We start from the raw sequence: 12,978 nt of genomic DNA on the forward strand, positions 1-12,978 counted from the left end.
CATGCTAAAAAGCATGCATGCAGGACAGGGGGCCGGCTTACCCATTATTGGTTCAGATCCCCTGTCTTCCTGGTCACCGAGTTCAAACAGCAGAGTCCTGGGGTTGTTTAGTGTCAATACCTCAAGCTGCTGCCGAACTGCTGATTTCCCCGCTCGCCTTGAACTGGTTAGTATACAGATCAATGGACGCGTCCGTGTCATCAGGCACTGTAGCCGAGAGCGCTTTTTTCACGGCTCTCCCGCCAGAGCTGAGGGCGCGTATCCTGGCCACTGCCTTTGGCGGCCTGGTGGTGCACGTCTACCACCCGTCCGCTAATCCCGCTGACGTCTCGCCTTCTCTCTCCCGCGACGGCAGAGGTCGTTGCCACGGCCGTCTGTGCGATGCTGATCCCGACCGCGACAACCCGAGCATAGACAGCTGTCTAAGGGATCATCGGCGGCAACGGCACGTCGGCGCCGTAGGCTGGCTGGTTTCTTGCCGGAGGGCGTGAGTCTTAGCCCTTGCCTTGTGTCCTTCTCTCTACTGCCCTTGTCCAAGTCGGCTACGGTTCTCACTCGTACACAGAGTGTGCTGATGATGGACCTCAGTTTCGAAGAAGGGATCGACGTCCTCTACGGCACCAACACGTTCCGCATCTCCCTCGAGACACTGGAGCCGGGACTGGCATACTATCTGCCCGCATACAGCCTGTGCATGGTCAAGTCACTCGAGCTCGTGCTCGATCCGCGCGTCCTGGGGATCAGCCAGCCCGGCATCCGCGACGCGGTGCCCCGGGCGACGGGCAGAGAAGAGAGACTCCTCGAGGCTCTGTTCCGTTCCATGGAGCCGGCCCTTCTCGGCCTGCAGAAGCTCTACGTCGGGTTCTGCGGCGGTCTCGGCTTCTGGAATCATGACCCCTACAGCACGCCCAAGCAGCGGTACCAGAACTACCGGGCCCACCTCCTGCCCCTGGTGGACGACGCCGCGCGTGCCTTCGGCAGCCGCCTGCGGGAGATAGAGCTCGGTCTGCCGTTGAGCTCTTTCTGGGCGCACTTCGTCACCGGCTTGGGTGCTGGCGGCAAGTTCCAGGCCCCTAGCTGGCAGCCGGGCCGGTGGCCGCAGGGTGGCTATCACGCCAGGCAGCGGATTTGGCGCTCGGTCAGCTCGGCCTCGGAAGGTCAACCTGCCGGGACGGAAGCAGACCTAGGGTACTGGATCACCGAGACGTGGTCGGATACACCGGACGGGTGGATGCTGGACAATGACAGATACTGGGAGTGAAAGACGGTCCTGTTTAGGGTAGCTGCAGGGAAACCCCGGTTTTCAAGGAGAATGTTGGGATGAGAAGATGTGACACAGACAATTCTCTCACTATGGACACGAATCAAAAATCAAGATGTCACGGAGGCCTTAGATCCGTGCCCGAGACATATGAACCGAGACAAAGTCGTTCTACTTCAAGGGTGCGCATCACAATACATTACAAGTCCTCGATAGAATAGCAGCAGGAGAACGGAGACAAACACCACGGACAAACGAGCATCTCCCGTAGATCAAAGTGTTTCACCGACAACGGCACGCTCAGTCATTCCCGCCGCAACCGTTCGTCCACCCTCCCGCAGCCTTCACTACCTTGTTGTTGCTAAAGCATCTCGCCCTGACCCAGATGAGATCATCAAACGTCGCCTTCCACTCGTATCCCTCCTCGGAGGGCGGGTCCAGGTAGTCAAACTTCCAGAGGCTCGACTCGCCTGCGCAGTGGTTGATGTTGGGCAGCAGCGTCTGCTGGCCGTAGTCGTAGGTGCTGAAGCCCTTGCCGTAGATCTCATAGCTACTCCACACGCCGTGGTACCAGCCGTTGCATTTGCCGTCGGGCTTCTGGACCGGCGGCCAGGGCCGCTTGTCCGCCATGGCCGTCACCTCCCACGTGTTGCCGCCGCGCACCCACTGCCCGCCGAACTTCCAGTCCATCGGGTTGCCCGGGTCGTTGCCGTCGCAGCCGTTGATGATGCGGTCCAGCGACTCGCGGCACTCGGCCCGGATCTTGTCCTGCCCGGCGGTCGACGTCGCGTCCACGTCGGTCAGCTGCGCCGCGAAGACGTGCTCGTCCGGCGTGCCCTGGTGGTACGTTGTCGAGCCGATCCAGCCCACCCCGCCGCGCAGCACGAGCTGCATGTCCTTCTCGCAGAATTTCTTGAAGTTCTCGTTCATGCGGTCGACCGACGCGTAGGCCCGCCGGCCAGCCGCCTGCCAGCACGTGAACTTGTCGGCCTTGATGCAGTCAGGCGCCGACACGCCGAGCACCTTGGCGCGCAGGTCCATGAGCTCGGCGGCGGCGAACGAGGCGATGGTGACGTGGCCCATCTCGTTGGGGTGGAAGTTCTTGCCCACGCTGTCGGGGATGGGTACGCTGATCGTGCTGCTGTCGCCGGGGCAGTTGGGCGGGCTCGGGGCGCGGGGGTTGAGCTTCTTGAGCGCCACGGCGCGGGGGTTGCGCGACTTCACCAGGCTGCTCTCGTAGATGCTCTCCCAGGTGACACGGGGCCGTGTGGCGAGTGCTATCGTCACGCCTTCTCGGTCATCGTCGCCGACATCGCTGCTGTTGTCCGCCGCGTCCCTCTTGCGCTTGAGCTCCGTGTCCGGGAGCACGACGGTATTGGGCTTGAAGAACTGCAAGTCGGGCTGATTCTTGTCCGGGTACTCGCCGCTGGACTTTGGATCGCAGAACTGGCCCGAAACTCCCATGTATACCCACGGGTCCCAGTTGGAGAAACCAATGGTGTACTTGATACCCGAGGTAGAGGCGATGTCCTTGACCACGCCCTTGATGGCCGCGTTGATCTGCACCACGAGGTCGTTGAACTTCTTGCGGCGCTCCAGCTTGAGCTTGAGCGCCTCGCCCAGCAGTGGGATCAGGGTCCAGTCCTGGCCCACGCAGTCGTCGTCCCTGTCCGTGTTGAAGAACTGGGCGTAGCCGTTGAACACTACGATGGACTTATCGTTCATCTTGTCGTTGAGCGCCTGCAGGACCTGCTTGATGTTGTCCTTGAGGATGGTGTCTATATTGTGCTGGGCAATGGTTATGACGGCCTCGCACTCTTCCTCGCTAGCTTTTGCCAGGACGCAGTTCTTGATCATATCTGCCTGCATACCGGTGTGTCTCACTGTCAGCATTGGTCCTTTTCTTGCTGTCCTTCTCCCCTTGCCACATACTTGCGGCATCAACTTACCAGACACAAATCGTTGCCCCCAGCCGTCATAATGACGAGGTCCAGGTTCCCTTGCATCTTCTGCACCTGGGTATATATGTCTCCCGTGCGATCACCGGAGCAGGCGACAAATTGGAAGTCCTCGACACTCTTGCCGAAGGCTCGGTTCAGCACCATGCCGTACGCGCGGTCGTACCGGGAGCAGTCCCAATCGGCCGTGTTGTGGAACCTGCTCCCGAGCGGCGTGCCTGAACCGATGCCGGCGCTGAAGCTATCGCCAACGGCGGCCCACCGCTTGATCCAGCTGAAGTCCGCTGGGTTTCCATCCCTCTTCAGGATGAGAGGTTCCGACACTGTGTCATTGAGGACGTCTACGAGACCTTGAGCATTAACGAGGCCTCTGGTGCCCCGATGGCGGGGTATCATAAGAGCACAGCATTGCCCCAGAACGATTAACAACATCCAAAGAGATAGTGGAGGAGCCATGGCTCGTGCGATTTGCGCTGGATTTTCTTGTCAGCAATGATGGTGCGAGAGACAAGACGAAACCAACTTCTACGGAGGCGAGGGTGGGAGGCGCGACAGCGGGTGAAGAAGGGCGACGCAGGACTATCCCGTCTTCACGGTTCCGAAAGTGCCGATGAGAAGAATCTCTGATGCCACATACAGAATCTGGATGCCTCATGCCATGTTTGCTGCAGGGGAAGAGAGATGCAAGAACCCACCAGACACTCCAGTCCAAGTGATTCACAGTGCCGTGTGCCACGATGATCCCATCCGTAGCTCGTTTACTCGACCGAGGGTCATGCCTCCCTCATCTCGTCTCCCTCTGGCCCGAAGCCAATCACGACCACAAACAGTCAATAATTGTTGTCGAATGGACGGTCAATCTCCGAAGGCCGGATGCAGTTCGCGCCTCTTCCACGCTGCGGTTCCGGGCCTTGTACCGGTACGGTGCCGGTGGTTGTGGATACGCTTCTGCGAGATGCACACACGGGGTGAGATTTCGGCGCCACGAAAGCTTATCATTCCCACACGCGGGCTACCGACTTACAACCACGACAGGTCATTGGCCACATGTCCATGCTGGCAGTCAGGGGGTCATCAAATGACTCCCGATGGATTACCACTGCGTGTTATTGTCGTCCCTGACCTGGTGATGGTCGATGGGACGCACTCGGGCATGCAGGAGGGATGCGTCAGGTCGCACATAGCACGCGTATATGCGGCTACTGGTCTCGGTGCAATTTGCCTGACCCTATAATGAGATTAGAGATTGGGGGCTGGCAGAGTGATGTGTCCGGCAATGGAGGTCAGTATGATACTACGGTTACGGCAGCTTGTCGAGACATGATGCAGACCTCGCTATCTCCTGATTGCTCGCATTGTTGCCGGTGCCGTTGCTGTCTTCAACCATCTGGTACTAAGGCCAGAGGTACTTCCTGCTTTGATTCCTTGGCTTGTCGGCCTCCATCTGCCCCCTGAGTGTCCTCAAGAGGAACTTCTCCTTCTGTACCATATAGTTGTGTATTCCTCCCCGAGCCAAAAAAACGACTGTTAGTAACTGAGTCCAGTATCGCGATGGCCTCAATTGCACCAATCTTGTCTTGGCATGTTGCTATAACGGCCTTGTTCGCCTTTCTTGCGACTGCTCCAGCGTCTGCACAGGACGATTACACGTGCTCTGCGACAAAGGGTTGCAAGATAGGCTGTTGTGGACCGCTGTAAGTCGCCATTCGGGTTTGGAGACTCTTTGCCGATACGATGGGAATGACTGACAGGATGCGCGAAGGGACTCCTCCGGGAAGGGAGTATGCGGCCTGGGGCCCGACTTCTGTGGCAAGGGTTGCACCTCGACCTGTGGCTACAAGAGCGAGTGCGATCCCGGATGGGGAATGCAGTGGTCCAACGCTTCAGCATGCCCGCTCAAGGTATGCTGCAGCAAGTTTGGGTTCTGCGGCACCACGGCGGATTTCTGTGGCGGTTCGACCGTCACCTCGCCTTCCTGTAGCGCGAGTGCCGGCAGCTCCAACGGCCGCACTATCGGGTATTACGAGGGTTGGAACTGGCAGCGGCCCTGCGGAAGTAAGTGCGTTCAGGCAGAGACTCTGAGAGCAAGCGGGGGTCGAGGACGCTGGCACTGACAAGGCGTAGCCATGGCCCCCGAGGACGTTCCCTTGGGCTACTACACACACATTAACTTTGCCTTCTCTCTCATTGACCCGGCCACGTATCGGCTGGCCCCCATGGACAGTAACACAGGGAAGCTCTACAAGCGTGTATCGGCCCTTAAGCAGCGCGATCCCAGTCTGAAAGTGTGGCTCGCCGTCGGCGGATGGGCCATGAATGATCCAGGCCCGACTCGCGACGTCTTTTCCCACCTGGCTGGTTCTCAGTCTGCCCAGGACGAGTTTCTTGAGTCCCTCGCAACGTTCTTGAGCTCTAACGGCTTCGACGGAGTGGATATTGACTGGTGAGGGCTCTCAGATATTCGTAGCACCGTGCCCTGGGGTGACTGACGTGTTCCCGCCCGATCAACCAGGGAGTATCCGGTAGCTGATGATCGCGGCGGGGTCAAGGCCGACTTCAGCAACTACGTTTCGTTTCTGAGAAACATCCGCAGTCGTCTCAACCAGATGGGGGTTCCCATGGGCCTTTCTATCACCCTAGTAAGCATACTACAGAGAAGAAGGCGCTATTCACGGACGTAATAAACTCAAGCTAAGCGTTGCTTTGGCCACGTGGAACAGCCGGCGTCGTACTGGTACCTCCAAAGATTTGATATTGTCGAAATGGAGCCATATGTGGACTGGTTCAACATCATGACATATGATATTCGTCAGTTGCCTCCCGGTGTACTGGAGACATCCCTGGCCCTTCTCGGCGGAACTGACAAACCGTCATAGATGGCGTTTGGGACAGCACAGTGAAGTCCATTGGTTCTTTCGCATACGCCCACACCAACCTAACCGAGATCAACTCGGGTCTCGAACTGCTCTGGCGAAATAGCATCAACCCCGGGCGGGTAAACCTGGGTCTCGGCTTCTATGGCCGCAGTGAGTTGTCTCCTATAGTCGCGGCGGGGACCATGTCTCTCTGAACACCACTGTCGACTACTAACATAACACAGGCTTCACGATGGCTGACCCATCCTGCCTGTCTGCTGGATGTCCTTTCGTGAAAGGCACTGGTGCGAACGCCGGTGAGTGTACCGGCACCCCCGGTGTGCTTTCTGCCGCCGAGATCAACAAGATCATCAAGACCAAAACCGTCACGACGACAAAAGACACAGTAGCGGCAGTGATGATAGCAACTTGGGACTCGAATCAATGGGTGTCATATGACAATGCCGACACTCTGAAAACCAAGGTCGACTTTGCCAACTCGAGGTGTCTTGGAGGGTGAGTTTACGTTCCTTTACCGCCTACCGGAACCGTGGTGTTTTCGGACCCGTCCGCTGACACACTGTAGAACCATGATCTGGGCCATCGATCTGGATGACGGCACCTTGATCAACGCCCTGGGGAAAAGCCTAGGCCGCCCCAGGAGACCAGAACTCCCTGATCCGCCCGCCAGATCGAACTGCTTCGGTGGCTCCGACTGCCCGTCTTGTAATACTACTAGCACAAATGAGTTGTGAGGGGGTGGAAGTCACTGTTTCAGTTCATCTTAACTATTCTCTGTTGGTATAGTCTGAAAACATACAATAGTATTCAGCCAACTGCAGGATAAACTCCGTGCCGAGAGTCAGGTTCACGTTCTCTAATACTTCATCATTTTGCGAGACAATAATATCTCAGTCCACGGCGCAAGTCACTTACAGTATGGTTTGGAATGCCTTGGACGCCATCGGGGCTTCTTAATAATAGCACGCGCTCAGGGTGCCAAAGATCGAGAACAGGAGGGATTCACACCTGCGTGTTTTGTTATTACTGTCGAAGGAACCAGGGGCACATTCAACGAGCATATCTCTCTCTGAAAGACCTTGATACACACTGCCAGCAAGACCCGTAGTATAAATCAGACTGTACACTATCTATCGATTGCAAGAGACACCGGTGTCATCGTTGCGCACACTTGCGAAACGGCCTTGTCGGGGTTCTCTAGGGTCCTGAAGTAAGGTCTCGGTATAGTCGCTCGTCCCGTACAGAGTGGTCAGTCCCGCGACATCTCGCACGCTCGGTCGCAAGTTGGGCAGGATAGGGTCGCCGTTGGTCTTGAAAAGCACTCGCGCACGATTGCCACTGCTGTCGGTCTTGCCGCCGGCGCCAGTAGGGTACAGCATGATACTCTCCCAGTCCACATCCTCTGTGTCCTCGGTGCCGGGCTTGTAGCTGTCTTGGTCACCTAGTGGGAGATACTCTGCGGCGCTAAAGCCCCATGTGCGAGCGATATTGCGACTGGTACACATGCTCTCCTTCTGTGGCCCGTAAGTGATCTCGCCCAGACCACTCGGATCCTCGGCGATCTTCTTGTCGATCTTGGTCAGCGCCTCTTCATAGTCGGCAAGGTTATTGCACACCCAGTTGATGGAGCTGAAGGTGGTACCAGGCTTGCCGCCGTAGTTCGAGGCCCAGAAGTAGGGGTTTTGGTGCTCGTGATAAAGCCCCCAGGCATGGCCGATCTCGTGCGCGACGTTCGCTGTCACGTCTAGCATGCCGACAGTTGCATCGTCCGAGAGAGTCATGCTGGATGGTGCAATGTTAGGCTTTGCAGTAGTCGTGCTGAGAGTTGACTTGCCACCGGCGGACCGGGGCGGGTCATAGTCGATAAGGAGGACATTGTATCGGTTGTTATGGCATTCGCTGTCGCTGACTTCGACCATCTTGAAGGACTCGTCCAGCCCGGCCGTGTACCACAGCTTCATGCCCTCAATGACGAGGTCATAGAGCTTTCCCTTGGACGTGACATCTTTGTAACAATACTTGATCGTTTTGTCCGGCCAAAGAGCGATGCCGTGAACCCCAAGCCCGCTGCTTGCATCAACCGTCACCCATCGCTTGTCCTGGTCACCATGGGGGCGTGCAAAGGGGTCCCAGTCAGTCGTGTTCTCTGTAGAAGAAGCATGGAGAGCGGACGCAGGACCGACGGACGAGCTCATGAAGCCAATCTTGGATTCGAATAGAGGATGACCGGCCAGTGCGCCGGCCACCGTGAAGCTTAGGCCGAGAGCAGCTGGCGCCAACATGATAGTAGGCATTGTGAGAAAAGTGGTGCTCGACAGGAGGCCTGAATAGAGGTGTCGCAAGCGGGTGCAGTGATGCTCAAGGTGAAACCAATGCTGGGACAAGGCACGGAGCTCTTCACGCAGCAAGCAGACCTCGGAGATGCCAGAGCATAGGAGCAAGGCTCGCGCGACAACAGTCCACACATAATCCTGCCGCGCATCCCGTTCTTAATCTTACTTCTAATGAATGTCATCACACGATGCAATATCGAACGTCGCGTAGACGGCCGAGTGCAACCCAGCACGCCGCTGCCGACAAGGAGACGATGTGTGGCCTACGGCACAGCATCCGTCTTCATCCGTATGACCCTGGCTGTCGAGGTACCAGTACATTCGACCTCACGTCGCACAGAATTTGGGGGTGTCAATACCCCTTCAGGTAGATGCATGTAAGCACGGGATTGAGATGGCTCCGCATCATATGCTCTACACCATCCAGCAGCCTGTACAGCCCAATCCCTCAATGCAACGCATGATGTATTAAGAAATCGGAGAAAGAAGGGGAGCTCGGCAGGGGCCGCGGGTCTCCTTTCACATCTGTTGAAATCGTCCTCTCAAGGCCCTGCAATTCTTCTCCCACCGAAGTTGACGACGAGAATTAGTTGCGTAGAGATCTACCTTGTGGTGACATACGAGAGGCATTATGTTTTCTTTCAAGATCCTCCTGCTGATCACTGCGTTTTTACGAGCAGTTCATGCTCAAGACGCGTGCCCGAAAGCGCCCACGTTTCCTGACACGGTCTCGAATTGGTATGTGCAGTCTGGCAACATCTGCATCTTGGGCTTCATGGCTAATCGACGTATAGCAACCTCTGGCACACCATCGTTTCTGGGGACACATGTTACAGCGTCGAGCAGAAGTTTGGCATCACTTCGAAGCAGTTTCTGCAATGGAACCCATCTGTCTCGTCTGACTGTCTGACAAGTAAGCCCGTCATGGACCGTCAACGGGTGGCTCATTCTAGCTGGGCCTAGGCCATAAGAACGAGTCTGGAACGGAATTAATCAATGACTGTCACAGACTTCTGGCTGGGCGAGGCCTACTGCGTCGGCGTTGGTAGTAAAAAAGCAGACTGTTCCAAGTCTAGCAGCACATCTAGTACCTCTCGCACATCTACGTCTTCCAGCCGTAGCAGCCACCCGACGACAAGTAGCACCACCACGCAGAACGCTACATACTCAACGCGTTTCCCCATCACAAGCTACAACCTGACGACCCCGACTGTCGGGATAGCTTGGCCGCCTACCCGGACCAAAGGGGGACAGCCCAGCTACTGCCGTTCGTGGCACTTGGTCAATTCCGGTGATACATGTCAGAGTATCGTGAATAGAAATGGCGGTGACATCACCTTGGATGACTTGTGAGTAGCTCTGTCGGTCACTTTGATATCCTGGCAATGCTGAATGAATCATGCTCCAGGCAACAGTGGAACCCGACACTTGGGTCAGATTGCTCGGGTCTTTGTAAGTGGGAAAAGCCATTCGCCATGTCTTGATCTTCTCCAGCTCCCCTTCTGCAACAGTTCCAGACACTCACCGGAGCCTCGCAGACGTCGGCTGGTGGGTGTGTGTTGGGATTCAACTCCAGACCTCAGTCACTCTGACCTGGTCAACATCAGCGACAAATGCGACCATCCCGAATCCGACCTCTTATACGCCGCCGACAACTACCTCCGTGGACTTTGCCTTCACGCCATCGCCAACACAGGCGGGCATGCCGAGCGGCTGCCAGTCGTACTATCTCGCCCAAGCCGTAAGTAGCAGACCATCCGCAGGATCTCAACCACCTGCTGACCCCCGCCTGCCAACCCAAACCGCAGGACGACACTTGTAACACGGTGCTCCGCCAGATGACCTACATCACCAAAGACCAGTTCTTTCAGTGGAATCCCGCGCTGAACAGCCAATGCAACGGGCTCTGGGTCGGGTACTATTACTGCGTAGCTAGCTTTGGGTCGTCTCGGCCAATGCCGACGGTCACTGTGAGGCCAACCCCAGTTGCCGTGGGCTCGTCGGGTTCGTGCAAGTCTTGGTACAACACAACGGTAGGAGACACGTGTGACCGGATAGCACTACAGTTCGGCTCGTTCCAGGCGTCCGACTTCATGAAATGGAATCCCAGCGTCGGGTCCGACTGCGGAGGGCGTAAGTACTCAGGGACCATCAGATCGTTTTGGAACAAGCCTTGGGCTGACTACCCCTACTCGCTAGTCGAGATGGGCCTCTACTACTGCGTGGCCATCGATGGTACGCCCTCCACCCGCACGGCGCCCTTCTCCGCCACCACCACGGCTGCATCGTCCACTTCTCTGCCCAAGGGCTGCGCAGATACCTGGTTCGTTGGGGTAGATGACACATGTCAGTCTATCACCGACTACAAAAATATCCCGCTGGCCAGCTTCATCAAGTGGAACCCGCAGTTGAACGCCCACAACTCGACCGATTGCCAAGTGGCACCTAACACGTACGTCTGTGTCGGCAGCAGTGACGGGGCTACCACGACAGACTTGTTCTCCTCGACGGCGACTGGTACCGCAACATCTAGTACCAGCAGCACCAGGACAACGAGCAGTTCGACGACAACAAGAGTCGCCGTATCCACGCCTGCTCCAACACAGGCAGGGATGGTCCAGGGCTGTAAGTCTACGGCCCGGCTTCTTCTTGAGAAATTAATTACATAGCTAATGTGTACAACCCATAGGTATGCGGTTCTACTATGTAGAAGAAGGCGACGGGTGTTGGCAGATCGTTCATGACGCTAATATTGACCTCGGGTACGTTTTGCCTACTGTAGTACACGAAGCGCGTTGAACTGACTGATTTGGCTACAGTACATTTCTTTCATGGAATCCAGGCGCCAAAAGTGATTGCTCAGGGCTGTGGTTGCACTCGTACTGCTGTATTGGCATCAGTGGACCAGTGACTACCATAACTAGCGGAACTGCTATTCCTGCACCAACTCTATAGGTGTTAGGTCTAGCTTCTCATATAGAAATTGGTTTTTATTTTAGAGACCAACTCTGTGGACTGTAGAGAAATAAGTATCTTAACAGTTTTTAATATATAATAGATCTTCTACCTATCTTAAAACAAACTATAAAATATTTTTAACTAAATTCTATCTATCTATCTATTTTATTAATTGTTAGTCTATTTATTAGATGTAAGCTAAGTTATACTATTAATATACCCTTTTAAAAAGTTTATAATAATAATATAAAACTATAGTATTAAATTAATTAATTAATTAGAATCTTATATATAAGTTATTTACCCTTTTAAAGGGCTTATAATTATAATATAATTCTATAATATTAGATTAATTAATTAATTAGAATCTTATATATAAGTTACTTAAGTAGCTTCTATTAACTCTATTTAATTTATAACCTTATTAAAATAACTATTAATATAGTAAAACTATATATATATATAATATAATCTCTCTTAGAGGATTTATAACTATAGTATAAATCTATAATATTAGATTAATTAATTAATTAGAACCTTATATATAAGTTATTTAAGTAGCTTTTATTAACTCTATTTAATTTATAATCTTACTAGAATAACTATTAATATAGTAAAACTATATATATATATAATATAATACTAGTTCTATTCCTTCTTTCTTCTTTAAAGATACTTAACTATCTTTCTTAGATATTCTAACTATAGTTAGTATTTCTTAATATTAAAGAGTTAATTAAGATTTAGATTATTAGATTTTATATCTATAAGAATAGTTATACTTTTAAATAGCTTTATAATATTAATAGTCTTTAATAAGTTATATCTAAATTCTAAAAGACTATAATTATTAATATAATTAATTATCTTAATAGTCTTATATAGTTTACTTAGATTAGACTTAAAGAAGATAAACTTTTTAATTTTATTAAAGAGTTATTTATTCTTCTTATTAAATATTATAGAAATAAGAAAGAATAATATCTCTTTAATAGTCTTAAATATATATATTAATATTATATTAGATTATTTAATAGAGAATATACTTAAGAGTCTTAATATAGATAAGTATAAAAGATAGATTTAAGAGAATAAAAGAATAGATTATTTTATATATATTTAAGATAATCTCTTAATAATAATCTTAAAGTATATTATTATATTAAAGCTTATAGAGTAGATTACTTATTATTAAAAGATTATTTATTATAATAATTTAGTTATATCTATTATTAAATAACTTATATATCTAGACTTATAAACTTATATATATAAATATCTAGATAAGTTAACTTATTAGCTAGTTATAGAAGTCTAGCTAAATTATAGTTAAGAGATTAAAAAGTCTAGAACTAATTTTAAATATTAACTATAATTAAGAGGTCTAAAAGTCTAGAACTAATTCTAAATCTTAGACCTATATTAAAGATAGCTATTAGACTTAAGAGCCTTTATAATTAGAGGACTATACTTAATTAATCTATAATTATTAGAACTCTAGTACTAGGTATGATTACACTCTAGCTATTATCTATTATAGATTAGAGTAGGTAATATATAGCTACTAAGCAATTATATAGTGACTGGCTGTA

General features: G+C 51.8%; 5 protein-coding genes across 5 annotated transcripts; 3 read left to right on the forward strand and 2 right to left on the reverse strand.

Annotated features, from left to right (window-relative positions):
* Window positions 1-577: 577 nt before the first annotated feature.
* On the forward strand, window positions 578-1,261 carry E0L32_009227 (uncharacterized protein; the record flags this gene model as incomplete). Its single annotated transcript, XM_031144169.1, has 1 exon — window positions 578-1,261. The coding sequence occupies one exon, from the start codon at window positions 578-580 to the stop codon at window positions 1,259-1,261; it is 684 nt and encodes a 227-aa protein (XP_030991337.1).
* A 300-nt stretch (window positions 1,262-1,561) lies between these two features.
* E0L32_009228 (uncharacterized protein) lies at window positions 1,562-3,675 on the reverse strand (the record flags this gene model as incomplete). The annotated part of the gene is made up of 2 exons (XM_031144170.1): window positions 1,562-3,124; window positions 3,211-3,675. 2 exons carry the CDS (start codon window positions 3,673-3,675, stop codon window positions 1,562-1,564), a joined length of 2,028 nt encoding a protein of 675 aa, XP_030991338.1.
* Window positions 3,676-4,770: 1,095 nt separating this feature from the next.
* E0L32_009229 (uncharacterized protein) lies at window positions 4,771-6,829 on the forward strand (the record flags this gene model as incomplete). Its single annotated transcript, XM_031144171.1, has 8 exons — window positions 4,771-4,913; window positions 4,982-5,274; window positions 5,344-5,662; window positions 5,732-5,858; window positions 5,916-6,027; window positions 6,096-6,245; window positions 6,320-6,590; window positions 6,661-6,829. 8 exons carry the CDS (start codon window positions 4,771-4,773, stop codon window positions 6,827-6,829), a joined length of 1,584 nt encoding a protein of 527 aa, XP_030991339.1.
* Window positions 6,830-7,225: 396 nt separating this feature from the next.
* On the reverse strand, window positions 7,226-8,377 carry E0L32_009230 (uncharacterized protein; the record flags this gene model as incomplete). The annotated part of the gene is made up of 1 exon (XM_031144172.1): window positions 7,226-8,377. The coding sequence occupies one exon, from the start codon at window positions 8,375-8,377 to the stop codon at window positions 7,226-7,228; it is 1,152 nt and encodes a 383-aa protein (XP_030991340.1).
* A 682-nt stretch (window positions 8,378-9,059) lies between these two features.
* Window positions 9,060-11,383, forward strand: E0L32_009231 (uncharacterized protein; the record flags this gene model as incomplete). Its single annotated transcript, XM_031144173.1, has 10 exons — window positions 9,060-9,166; window positions 9,223-9,341; window positions 9,438-9,777; window positions 9,837-9,880; window positions 9,923-9,980; window positions 10,036-10,169; window positions 10,487-10,561; window positions 10,628-11,053; window positions 11,118-11,190; window positions 11,248-11,383. The coding sequence occupies 10 exons, from the start codon at window positions 9,060-9,062 to the stop codon at window positions 11,381-11,383; spliced, it is 1,512 nt and encodes a 503-aa protein (XP_030991341.1).
* Window positions 11,384-12,978: the final 1,595 nt, after the last annotated feature.

The sequence above is a fragment of the Thyridium curvatum genome (assembly GCF_004353045.1).
Source record: "Thyridium curvatum strain D216 chromosome Unknown NODE_65_length_251728_cov_83.732616, whole genome shotgun sequence".
NCBI classification, from domain to species: Eukaryota; Fungi; Ascomycota; class Sordariomycetes; order Thyridiales; family Thyridiaceae; genus Thyridium; species Thyridium curvatum.